Source organism: Oncorhynchus clarkii, chromosome 29, assembly GCF_045791955.1.
Source record: "Oncorhynchus clarkii lewisi isolate Uvic-CL-2024 chromosome 29, UVic_Ocla_1.0, whole genome shotgun sequence".
NCBI classification, from domain to species: domain Eukaryota; kingdom Metazoa; phylum Chordata; class Actinopteri; order Salmoniformes; family Salmonidae; genus Oncorhynchus; species Oncorhynchus clarkii.
In genome coordinates this window covers 47,997,272-48,009,503 of record NC_092175.1, presented here as the reverse complement: position 1 = coordinate 48,009,503, position 12,232 = coordinate 47,997,272, and the positions used below count along the sequence as shown (strand labels likewise).

The 12,232-nt window shown below is 45.4% G+C and overlaps 1 protein-coding gene across 1 annotated transcript in view; it reads right to left on the bottom strand.

Annotated features, from left to right (window-relative positions):
* Positions 1-11,410, bottom strand: part of LOC139388510 (DIX domain containing 1b) — a 56,132-nt gene extending 44,722 nt beyond the window's left edge. The window contains exons 1-3 of the mRNA XM_071135207.1: positions 11,348-11,410; positions 7,413-7,542; positions 48-173 (exon numbers count right to left, since the gene is read on the bottom strand). Coding sequence (XP_070991308.1) covers positions 48-173; positions 7,413-7,542; positions 11,348-11,410 — 319 coding nt within the window. The remainder of the gene's footprint in view (positions 1-47; positions 174-7,412; positions 7,543-11,347) is intronic.
* Between the last annotated feature and the right edge of the window lie 822 nt (positions 11,411-12,232).

The following is a 12,232-nucleotide window of genomic DNA, read 5'->3' as shown; positions in this document are numbered from 1 at the left end:
GTGTGTTAATGTGTTAGTGTGTGTGTGTTAGTGTGTGTGTGTGTTACCCCGAGCAGAGGTGTGAGGCATGCGTATACGTCTGGAGGTGATGAAGTTGAGGACTCGCTCCACGTTCTCCCTGCTCTCCTCTCGGTCCCTAGGAGCCTGATGTACCCCCTCCAACGCCTCCCCCGCTGCAGGGGGGAGACGGGGGGGTGGGAGAAGGAGAGGGTTATGAATAATTGTTATTATATAAATCAAATCATAATGTATTTCATCTCCCGTGGACAGATTCTGCGTGTAAACGGCAACAATCTGTCAAGAATCACGTAGAATTACGTGATTAAGAGCAGCAGTAGTTCCTGGTTTGGAGTTTTCATCATTGATTATTTGATAGAATCAGGATTGGTCGAAAGTGGTGCTTAAACTGGGCTGTAGTTATTGTACCACTGGGGAATCACTAAAGACGGACCGTTAAACGATGGCCCAGCATTCTCCAGGAAAACTAACCACTTTGTCAAAGTCTCCATCCAAAGTGCTGGATGTGAGATTGTGTTGAAAACATCTTCACTGTTTATTGCCTCTCTTCGACTGCTGTGTGTTCACACGAGGGAGGAAACTCCGATTCCTTCCTTCGCACAACGGTAATCATACTTGTGATTGGTATTCCCCTCAGAAGTAAAACAAGTGGCAAACTTTTAGTAGTGTAGTGTGGTGTAGTATTGTGTAGCATGATGTAGTGTGGTGTAGCATGGTGTAGCATAGTGTAGTGTGGTGTAGCATAGTGTAGTGTGGTGTAGCATGGTGTAGCATGGTGTAGTATAGTGTAGCATGGTGTAGTGTAGTGTGTGTAGTGTAGTGCATGGTGTAGTGTGGTGTAGCATGGTGTAGTGTGGTGTAGTGTGGTGTTGCATGGTGTAGTGTGGTTTAGCATGGTGTAGTGTGGTGTAGTGTGGTGTAGCAAGGTGTAGCATGGTGTGGTGTAGTATGGTGTGGCATGGTGTAGTGTGGTGTAGTGTGGTGTAGTGTGGTGTGGTGTAGCATGGTGTAGTATAGTGTAGTGTGGTGTAGTATAGTGTAGTGTGGTGTAGCATGGTGTTGCATGGTGTAGCATGGTGTAGCATGGTGTAGCATGGTGTTGCATGGTGTAGCATGGTGTAGCATGGTGTAGCATGGTGTAGTATGGTGTAGCATGGTGTAGTATAGTGTAGTGTGGTGTAGTATAGTGTAGTGTGGTGTAGTGTGGTGTAGCATGGTGTTGCATGGTGTAGTGTGGCATGGTGTAGTATAGTGTGGTGTGGTGTAGTATAGTGTAGTATAGTGTAGTGTGGTGTAGTGTGGTGTAGCATGGTGTTGCATGGTGTAGTGTAGCATGGTGTAGTATAGTGTAGTGTAGTATAGTGTAGTGTGGTGTAGTATGGTGTAGCATGGTGTAGTATAGTGTAGTGTGGTGTAGCATGGTGCTGCATGGTGTAGTGTGGTGTGGTGTAGCATGGTGTAGTATAGTGTAGTGTCGTGTAGTATAGTGTAGTGTGGTGTAGTGTGGTGTAGCATGGTGTTGCATGGTGTAGTGTGGCATGGTGTAGTATAGTGTGGTGTGGTATAGCATGGTGTAGTATAGTGTAGTGTGGTGTAGTGTGGTGTAGCATGGTGTTGCATGGTGTAGTGTGGTGTAATGTGGTGTAGTGTGGTGTAGTATAGTGTAGTGTGGTGTAGTGTAGTGAAGTGTGGTATATGGTGTAGTGTAGTGTAGTGTAGTGTAGTGTAGTGTATTGTAGTGTGGTGTAGTGTGGTGTAGTGTGGTGAAGTGTGGTGTAGTGTAGTGTAGGGTGGTGTGGTGTAGTGTAATGTGGTGTAGTGTAGTGTAGTATGGTGTAGTGTAGTGGTGTAGTGTAGTGTAGTGTAGTGTGGTGTAGTGTAGTGTGGTGTGGTGTAGTGTAGTGTAGTGTGGTGTAGTATGGTGTCGTGTGGTGTAGTGCAGTGTAGTGTAGTCTAGTGTGGTGTAGTGTAGTGTGGTGTAGTATTGTGTAGCATGATGTAGTGTGGTGTAGCATGGTGTAGCATAGTGTAGTGTGGTGTAGCATAGTGTAGTGTGGTGTAGCATGGTGTAGTATAGTGTAGCATGGTGTAGTGTAGTGTAGCATGGTGTAGTGTGGTGTAGCATGGTGTAGTGTGGTGTAGCATGGTGTAGTGTGGTGTAGTGTGGTGTAGCATGGTGTAGTGTGGTGTAGCATGGTGTAGTGTGGTGTAGTGTGGTGTAGCATGGTGTAGCATGGTGTAGTGTGGTGTAGTATGGTGTAGTGTGGTGTGGTGTAGCATGGTGTAGCATGGTGTAGCATGGTGTAGTATAGTGTAGTGTGGTGTAGCATGGTGTTGCATGGTGTAGTGTGGGGTGGTGTAGCATGGTGTAGTATAGTGTAGTGTGGTGTAGTATAGTGTAGTATAGTGTAGTATAGTGTAGTGTGGTGTAGTGTGGTGTAGCATGGTGTTGCATGGTGTAGTGTGGCATGGTGTAGTATAGTGTAGTGTGGTGTAGTGTGGTGTAGCATGGTGTTGCATGGTGTAGTGTGGTGTAATGTGGTGTAGTGTGGTGTAGTATAGTGTAGTGTGGTGTAGTATAGTGTAGTGTGGTGTAGTGTGGTGTAGCATGGTGTTGCATGGTGTAGTGTGGTGTAATGTGGTGTAGTATGGTGTAGTTTAGTATGGTGTATTGTAGAATGGTGTAGTCTAGTACGGTACGGTGTGGTGTAGTGTTGTATGGTTTGTGTGGTGTGTTGCGTTGCGTTGTGTGGTCTGGAGTGGTGTTTAGTGTGGTGGATGTGGTATAGTGGGTGTGGTGGGTGTGGTGTGGTTTAGTATGGTGTGGTGTAGTATGGTGTGGTGTAGTATGGTGTGGTGTGGTGTGGTATGGGGCTAAATGGTGTTGTGTGGTCTGCAGTGGTGGTGTGGTGGGTGCGGTATAGTTTGTGGTAGGTGTGGTGTGTGTGTTGTGGTAAGTGTGGTGTGGCAGGTGTGTTGTGGTAAATGTGGTGGTAGGTGTGGTGGTGTGTGTTGTGTGTGTTGTGGTAGGCGTGGTGTGTGTGTAGTTGGGTTTACTTGATAGCTACCTACACAAATAGCTAGCTAGAACAAAGTGTTAATAAGATATTCATTTAAAAAGATTAAAAGCAATACAAATAAGTTATCCAGTAGGCATCTACTGAGGGAGCTAAGAGCTGTGTTGTCAGTCATTTGTGTATGTGTTGTGTTAGGTATGGTGTTATGGTAGATGTGTGCTGTGGTGGTGTGTGTGTTGTGGTAGGTGTGGTTGTGTGTGTTGTGGTAGGCGTGGTGTGTGTGTTGTGGTAGGTGTGGTGGTGTGTGTTGTGGTAGGCGTGGTGTGTTTGTGTTGTGGTAGGTGTGGTGGTGTGTGTTCTGGTAGGTGTGATGTGTGTGTTGTGTTAGGTGTGGTGTGGTAGGTGTGTTGGTGTGTGTTGTGTTAGGTGTGGTGTTATGGTAGGTGTGTGTTGTGGTAGGTGTGACGTGTGTGTTGTGGTGGTGTGTGTGTGTGTGTGTGTTGTGGTAGGTGTGGTGTGTGTGTTGTGGTAGGTGTGGTGTGGTAGGTGTGTTGGTGTGTGTTGTGTTAGGTGTGGTGTTATGGTAGGTGTGTGTTGTGGTAGGTGTGGTGTTATGGTAGATGTGTGCTGTGGTGGTGTGTGTGTTGTGGTAGGTGTGGTGTGTGTGTTGTGGTAGGTGTGGTGTGGTAGGTGTGTTGGTGTGTGTTGTGTTAGGTGTGGTGTTATGGTAGGTGTGTGTTGTGGTAGGTGTGACGTGTGTGTTGTGGTGGTGTGTGTGTGTGTGTGTTGTGGTAGGTGTGATGTGTGTGTTGTGATTGGTGTGGTGTTATGGTAGGTGTGTGTTGTGGTGGTGTGTGTGTGTTGTGGTGGTGTGTGTGTTGTGGTAGGTGAGGTGTTATGGTAAATGTGTGCTGTGGTGGTGTGTGTGTGTTGTGGTAGGTGTGGTTGTGTGTGTGTGGTGGTAGGTGTGGTGTTATGGAAGGTGTGTGTTGTGGTAGGTGTGGTGTGTTGTGGTAGGTGTGGTGTGTGTGTTGTGGTAGGTGTGGTGTGTGTATTGTGGTAAGTGTGTTGTGGTAGGTGTGTTGTTGTGTGTTGTGGTAGGTGTAGTGTGTGTGGTGTGGTAGGTGTGGTGGTGTGTGTTGTTTTAGGTGTGGTGTTATGATAGGTGTGTGTTGTGATAGGTGTGATGTGTGTGTTGTGGTGGTGTGTGTGTTGTGGTAGGTGTGATGTGTGTGTTGTGTTAGGTGTGGTGTTATGGTAGGTTGTGTTGTGGTAGGTGTGACGTGTGTGTGTGTGTGTGTGTGTGTGTGTGTGTGTGTGTGTGTGTGTGTGTGTGTGTGTGTGTGTGTGTGGTGGTAGGTGTGATGTGTGTGTTGTGATTGGTGTGGTGTTATGGTAGGTGTGTGTTGTGGTGGTGTGTGTGTGTTGTGGTGGTGTGTGTGTTGTGGTGGTGTGTGTGTGTTGTGGTGGTGTGTGTGTTGTGGTAGGTGAGGTGTTATGGTAGATGTGTGCTGTGGTGGTGTGTGTGTGTGTGTTGTGGTAGGTGTGGTGGTGTGTGTGTGTGGTGGTAGTTGTGGTGTTATGGTAGGTATGTGTTGTGGTAGGTGTGGTAGGTGTGGTGTGTGTGTTGTGGTAGGTGTGGTGTGTGTATTGTGGTAGGTGTATTGTGGTAAGTGTGTTGTTTTAGGTGTGGTGTTATGGTAGGTGTGTGTTGTGATAGGTGTGATGTGTGTGTTGTGGTGGTGTGTGTGTTGTGGTAGGTGTGACGTGTGTGTTGTGGTAGGTGTGATGTGTGTGTTGTGGTGATGTGTGTGTTGTGGGGGTGTGTGTGTTGTGGTAGGTGTGGTGGTGTGGTAGGTGTAGTGGTGTGTGTTGTGGTAGGTGTGATGTGTGTGTTGTGGTAGGTGTGATGTGTGTGTTGTGGTGGGTGTGTGTTGTGGTGGTGTGTGTTGTGGTGGGTGTGGTGGTGTGTGTGTTGTGGTAGGTGTGGTGGTGTGTGTGTTGAGGTAGGTGTGACGTGTGTGTTGTGGTAGGTAGTGTGTGTGTGTGTGTGTGTGTGTGTGTGTGTGTGTGTGTGTGTGTGTGTGTGTGTGTGGTAGGTGTGGTTGTGTGTGTTGTGGTAGGCGTGGTGTGTGTGTTGTGGTAGGTGTGGTGGTGTGTGTTGTGGTAGGCGTGGTGTGTTTGTGTTGTGGTAGGTGTGGTGGTGTGTGTTCTGGTAGGTGTGATGTGTGTGTTGTGTTAGGTGTGGTGTGGTAGGTGTGTTGGTGTGTGTTGTGTTAGGTGTGGTGTTATGGTAGGTGTGTGTTGTGGTAGGTGTGACGTGTGTGTTGTGGTGGTGTGTGTGTGTGTGTGTGTTGTGGTAGGTGTGGTGTGGTAGGTGTGTTGGTGTGTGTTGTGTTAGGTGTGGTGTTATGGTAGGTGTGTGTTGTGGTAGGTGTGGTGTTATGGTAGATGTGTGCTGTGGTGGTGTGTGTGTTGTGGTAGGTGTGGTGTGTGTGTTGTGGTAGGTGTGGTGTGGTAGGTGTGTTGGTGTGTGTTGTGTTAGGTGTGGTGTTATGGTAGGTGTGTGTTGTGGTAGGTGTGACGTGTGTGTTGTGGTGGTGTGTGTGTGTGTGTGTTGTGGTAGGTGTGATGTGTGTGTTGTGATTGGTGTGGTGTTATGGTAGGTGTGTGTTGTGGTGGTGTGTGTGTGTTGTGGTGGTGTGTGTGTTGTGGTAGGTGAGGTGTTATGGTAAATGTGTGCTGTGGTGGTGTGTGTGTGTTGTGGTAGGTGTGGTTGTGTGTGTGTGGTGGTAGGTGTGGTGTTATGGAAGGTGTGTGTTGTGGTAGGTGTGGTGTGTTGTGGTAGGTGTGGTGTGTGTGTTGTGGTAGGTGTGGTGTGTGTATTGTGGTAAGTGTGTTGTGGTAGGTGTGTTGTTGTGTGTTGTGGTAGGTGTAGTGTGTGTGGTGTGGTAGGTGTGGTGGTGTGTGTTGTTTTAGGTGTGGTGTTATGATAGGTGTGTGTTGTGATAGGTGTGATGTGTGTGTTGTGGTGGTGTGTGTGTTGTGGTAGGTGTGATGTGTGTGTTGTGTTAGGTGTGGTGTTATGGTAGGTTGTGTTGTGGTAGGTGTGACGTGTGTGTGTGTGTGTGTGTGTGTGTGTGTGTGTGTGTGTGTGTGTGTGTGTGTGTGTGTGTGTGTGTGTGTGTGTGTGTGTGTGTGTGTGTGTGTGTGGTGGTAGGTGTGATGTGTGTGTTGTGATTGGTGTGGTGTTATGGTAGGTGTGTGTTGTGGTGGTGTGTGTGTGTTGTGGTGGTGTGTGTGTTGTGGTGGTGTGTGTGTGTTGTGGTGGTGTGTGTGTTGTGGTAGGTGAGGTGTTATGGTAGATGTGTGCTGTGGTGGTGTGTGTGTGTGTGTTGTGGTAGGTGTGGTGGTGTGTGTGTGTGGTGGTAGTTGTGGTGTTATGGTAGGTATGTGTTGTGGTAGGTGTGGTAGGTGTGGTGTGTGTGTTGTGGTAGGTGTGGTGTGTGTATTGTGGTAGGTGTATTGTGGTAAGTGTGTTGTTTTAGGTGTGGTGTTATGGTAGGTGTGTGTTGTGATAGGTGTGATGTGTGTGTTGTGGTGGTGTGTGTGTTGTGGTAGGTGTGACGTGTGTGTTGTGGTAGGTGTGATGTGTGTGTTGTGGTGATGTGTGTGTTGTGGGGGTGTGTGTGTTGTGGTAGGTGTGGTGGTGTGGTAGGTGTAGTGGTGTGTGTTGTGGTAGGTGTGATGTGTGTGTTGTGGTAGGTGTGATGTGTGTGTTGTGGTGGGTGTGTGTTGTGGTGGTGTGTGTTGTGGTGGGTGTGGTGGTGTGTGTGTTGTGGTAGGTGTGGTGGTGTGTGTGTTGAGGTAGGTGTGACGTGTGTGTTGTGGTAGGTAGGTGTGTGTGTGTGTGTGTGTGTGTGTGTGTGTGTGTGTGTGTGTGTGTGTGTGTGTGTGTGTGTGTGTGTGTGTGTGTGTGTGTCTGTGTGTGTGTGTGTGTGTTGTGGTGGTGTGTGTATTGTGGTAAGTGTGGTGGTGTGTGCTGTTGTAGGTGTGATGTGTGTGTTGTGATGTTTGTGTTGTGGTAGATGTGATGTGTGTGTTGTGGTAGATGTGTTGTGGTAGGTGTGATGTGTGTGTTGTGGTAGGTGTGGTGGTGTCTGTTGTGGTGGTGTGTGTGTTGTGGTAGGTGTGGTGGTGTGTGTTGTGGTGGTGTGTGTGTTGTGGTAGGTATGACGTGTGTGTTGTGGTAGGTGTGTGTGTGTGTGTGTGTGTGTGTGTGTGTGTGTGTGTGTGTGTGTGTGTGTGTGTGTGTGTGTGTGTGTGTGTGTGTGTGTGTGTGTGTGTGTGTGTGTGTGTGTGTGTGTGAGTACTAACCCACTATCTCCACCAGGTGTGATAACACCACTCCATCCTGCAGGTCTACTCTGAGGTCTGTGATGTGCTTCAGGCCTGGTCGCCTCTTCAACTGGCTGTTCACCCACAACACATAGGTTGATAGCTGCTGCTACACACACACACACACACACACACACACACACACACACACACACACACAAACACACCACCATGAACACACCAAAAACACAGCTTCAAAATATGTTTAAAGTTGTAATTTTGACTTCATATCATGTTGATATTATAGATAGTAATTCCTTACATCCAGAGCTCTATCAATAAATTTGACAGTATTATGGTTAGTGTTGGGGTTGGATTTAAAGACCCAGGGATCCACACTAGTCTAGTGATGTAATAATATAAAACAACTATTGAGATACAATGAAGTAGAGCTGGGACGATAAACCCACCACTTACCATGAAGTAGAGCTGGGACGATAAACCCACCCCTTACCATGAAGTAGAGCTGTGACGATAAACCCACCCCTTACCATGAAGTAGAGCTGGGAAGATAAACCCATCACTTACTATGAAGTAGAGCTGGGAAGATAAACCCACCACTTACCATGAAGTAGAGCTGGGACGATAAACCCACCACTTACCATGAAGTAGAGCTGGGAAGATAAACCCACCACTTACCATGAAGTAGAGCTGGGACGATAAACCCACCACTTACCATGAAGTAGAGCTGGGACGATAAACCCACCACTTACCATGAAGTAGAGCTGGGACGATAAACCCACCACTTACCATGAAGTAGAGCTGGGACGATAAACCCACCACTTACCATGAAGTAGAGCTGGGACAATAAACCCACCACTTACCATGAAGTAGAGCTGGGACGATAAACCCACCACTTACCATGAAGTAGAGCTGGGACGATAAACCCACCACTTACCATGAAGTAGAGCTGGGACGATAAACCCACCACTTACCATGAAGTAGAGCTGGGACGATAAACCCACCACTTACCATGAAGTAGAGCTGGGACAATAAACCCATCACTTACCATGAAGTAGAGCTGGGACGATAAACCCACCACTTACCATGAAGTAGAGCTGGGACAATAAACCCATCACTTACCATGAAGTAGAGCTGGGACGATAAACCCACCACTTACCATGAAGTAAAGCTGGGAAGATACAGTGGGGCAAAAAAGTATTTAGTCAGCCACCAATTGTGCAAGTTCTCCCCCTTAGAAAGATGAGAGAGGCCTGGTAATGATAATGACATGGTGGTTCTATACAGAACCTACTAATGATAATGACATGGTGGTTCTATACAGAACCTACTAATGATAATGACATGGTGGTTCTATACTAAGTCTACTAATGATAATGACATGGTGGTTCTATACTAAGTCTACTAATGATAATGACATGGTGGTTCTATACAGAGTCTACTAATGATAATGACATGGTGGTTCTATACTAAGTCTACTAATGATAATGACATGGTGGTTCTATACAGAGTCTACTAATGATAATGACATGGTGGTTCTATACGTAATCTACTAATGATAATGACATGGTGGTTCTATACAGTCTACTAATGATAATGACATGGTGGTTCTATACAGAGTCTACTAATGATAATGACATGGTGGTTCTATACAGAGTCTACTAATGATAATGACATGGTGGTTCTATACAGAGTGTACTAATGATAATGACATGGTGGTTCTATACAGAACCTACTAAGGATAATGACATGGTGGTTCTATACTAAGCCTACTAAGGATAATGACATGGTGGTTCTATACTAAGCCTACTAAGGATAATGACATGGTGGTTCTATACTAAGCATACTAATGATAATGACATGGTGGTTCTATACAGAGCCTACTAATGATAATGACATGGTGGTTCTATACAGAACCTACTAATGATAATGACATGGTGGTTCTATACAGAGCCTACTAATGATAATGACATGGTGGTTCTATACAGAACCTACTAATGATAATGACATGGTGGTTCTATACAGAGCCTACTAATGATAATGACATGGTGGTTCTATACAGAACCTACTAATGATAATGACATGGTGGTTCTATACAGAATCTACTAATGATAATGACATGGTGGTTCTATACAGAACCTACTAAGGATAATGACATGGTGGTTCTATACAGAGTCTACTAATGATAATGACTTGGTGGTTCTATACTAAGCCTACTACTATTAAAAACTAACAATCTGAAGGAGATCAAGAAAAAGGAGATTATTATTATTATAAATATTATATTGATGACAATTTGAAACAGTGTCAACAACACTAAATAAATGATAAATAATACCAGAGAAGCTGTTCTGACAAAACAAAAAGTAAAGCCTTTATTTCAACAAAGACTAAAAACAGCCACATTTGTGAACTTGTTTATCCAACATGTTGTGGTTGTGGGAGTCTTGGTGCTCAGGGAATCAGTAGGCTATTGAACAAACACTCAAACAGGCAACAGAAGCAGGATCTGTCTTATTTCTGTAGAAAAATACAGATGATTTATAAAGCCAGGCACATTTTAACAGTTAGACTATTGATTGTAGACCTAATTAAGTTATGGTTTCCTCTCTCATCACTTTTCTTAGACAATTTAAGGAAATGGCTGTTTCCTCGTCTCCTAACTCCACTGCTGCCTCATTGTTCTCAACACCAATATGCTGGTTCACTATTATGCACATAGCAACATGGTCTAGGACAGGGGTACTCAAGTCTTACCCTACGAGGTCCAGAGCCTGCTGGTTTTCTGTTATACCTGATAAATGCACAATTACAAAATGCAGTGGAACTGGCTTCGAGGTCCAGATTTGAGTTTGAGGGGTCTAGGAAAAGGTACTAATTCAACAGTGCACTGATGTGTTTCAGAACCATGGACAGCGACCACTATCCAGCTTCGGGATAAAATAATATTTATTAATGATTCACCATTGTTTTTACGTAATATAACATGTTGTGGTAATATAAGATGTTAATATAACCATATACCATTTCAATAGCACGTCTTAGACTGATGGACTGTGCCATCCCCACGGCTTCCAGAATGGAGTAGTCCACTCAGACAGGAGCCAATCAAACAGGTGTCTTAGACTGATGGACTATGCCATCCCCACGGCCTCCACAATGGATTAGTCCACTCAGACAGACATTTTTTATTTATTCTTTGCTACTGCTTGACTAAAGAAATCTAGGTCGACCAACAGCCTATCAACCAAACAATCAACCAGTTGATTAAATGGGGTCAGCCCTCAGCCTTTGTTAACAAGAAATGTAAGTTGGGCCAGTCTGAACCGTTGGTTTGGTGTTGATAGATTAAAACAGTGTTATTCAAACTTTTTCAGCAGGGACCCCATTTCCCCCCAATCATTTCTGGGGACCCAATTTTTTTCAACATAATGTATTGCACTCCCACCCAACCCCAAATCTAATGACAAGCTTAAAATCGGTCAGGTAGATTTTTACATCAACAAATAACGTTAACTTTCAATTCATTGCATTTTCATCTCTTATCAAAATGAAAATAAAACAAATGCATTTACTCATTAACATTTTCTTTCAAATGATCTTTCTCAACAACCTTTTTATATTGTCCTATACAGTAATATGTACTGTTTACATTTTGGCGACCCCACTGCAGTTCCCAGGGTCGCGACACTTTGAATACCACTGCTTTAGTCTATCTCATCAGGCTAACTTCTGAACCCTGAAAACAGACCCAGAACTAAACCTCTACTGATCTACTAAACCAACCAGCTAAACTAACTAACTAACTAACTAACTAACTAACTAACTAACTAACTACTTAACAAGCTAGGGGAGAGTAACTTAGCTAAGAAAGAGCCCAAATAATCTTACAGACAGAAACAAGCACACACGACTCTCCCAGCACGGTAGTGGTATCTAGGTTGTAACGGTACCTCGTTGAAGCCCTCCTGGAGAACAGCGTCCAGCCGGATGCCTTTAGAGAGAGACGCCTTCATCCTTCCTTCTGCAACCGGACACAACGCACACACCCGACCCGGGCGACAGGCGGGCCGTTATGTTAAACTACCGCTAGAGAACATACAAAGCAAGTGTACCAGATGAGGAAGCTGCACTGGGTAAAGTTAACGGTTAGCTATCTGACATCATAAATTTACATCTCCCGTGGGAAAACGTGAGAACAACATTAGCCTCTCGCTTCCAGCATTCTCTCTGCTCCTGAAACGGGATACAGAGAACCACTGCGCAGGCGCATGCCTCCGCGTCCTTGTCGCCATGGTTACAGCGGGCGGATCCTGAGAACAGGCTGCAGCCCAAAACGTCACTTCCTCCCTCGGCCCCTAGAAAACGGATGCTGTTTGATTTCTTTCCTCGGTGGAGGTCCAAAATCACAAACGTTGCCAGTGAAGTACTTTGATATTATGGGGTTGGTATGACCCACAATTCAATGCAAACTGTCGTCAAGTGTCAAACTCCGGTGGCCTGGAAAGTGTCTAACTTAATCAACACAGCTGCATTTTCGGCATGTGAGACAATGGCTGCGTTTCAAACACATAAAAGACACACCCTCCTCCACTTACCCTAACATTTTGGCCTTGAGGGAATCCCCGCAGCCATCTTTGCAGTCCTTCCAAACAATTAGCCAACAAGGGAAGTTGGAAATGTAAGCCCCTCAGCCCTGGTTTGTGATCGAGTGTATAATTATTTTCACTCCAGGGCCTGAAACACCCCATAATTCAATTTGCAATGATTGTACATCCGCTAAGAAAGTCAGCCAAAATGTAAAACCAACATCAATATGGAGAAGTCAACATACATGT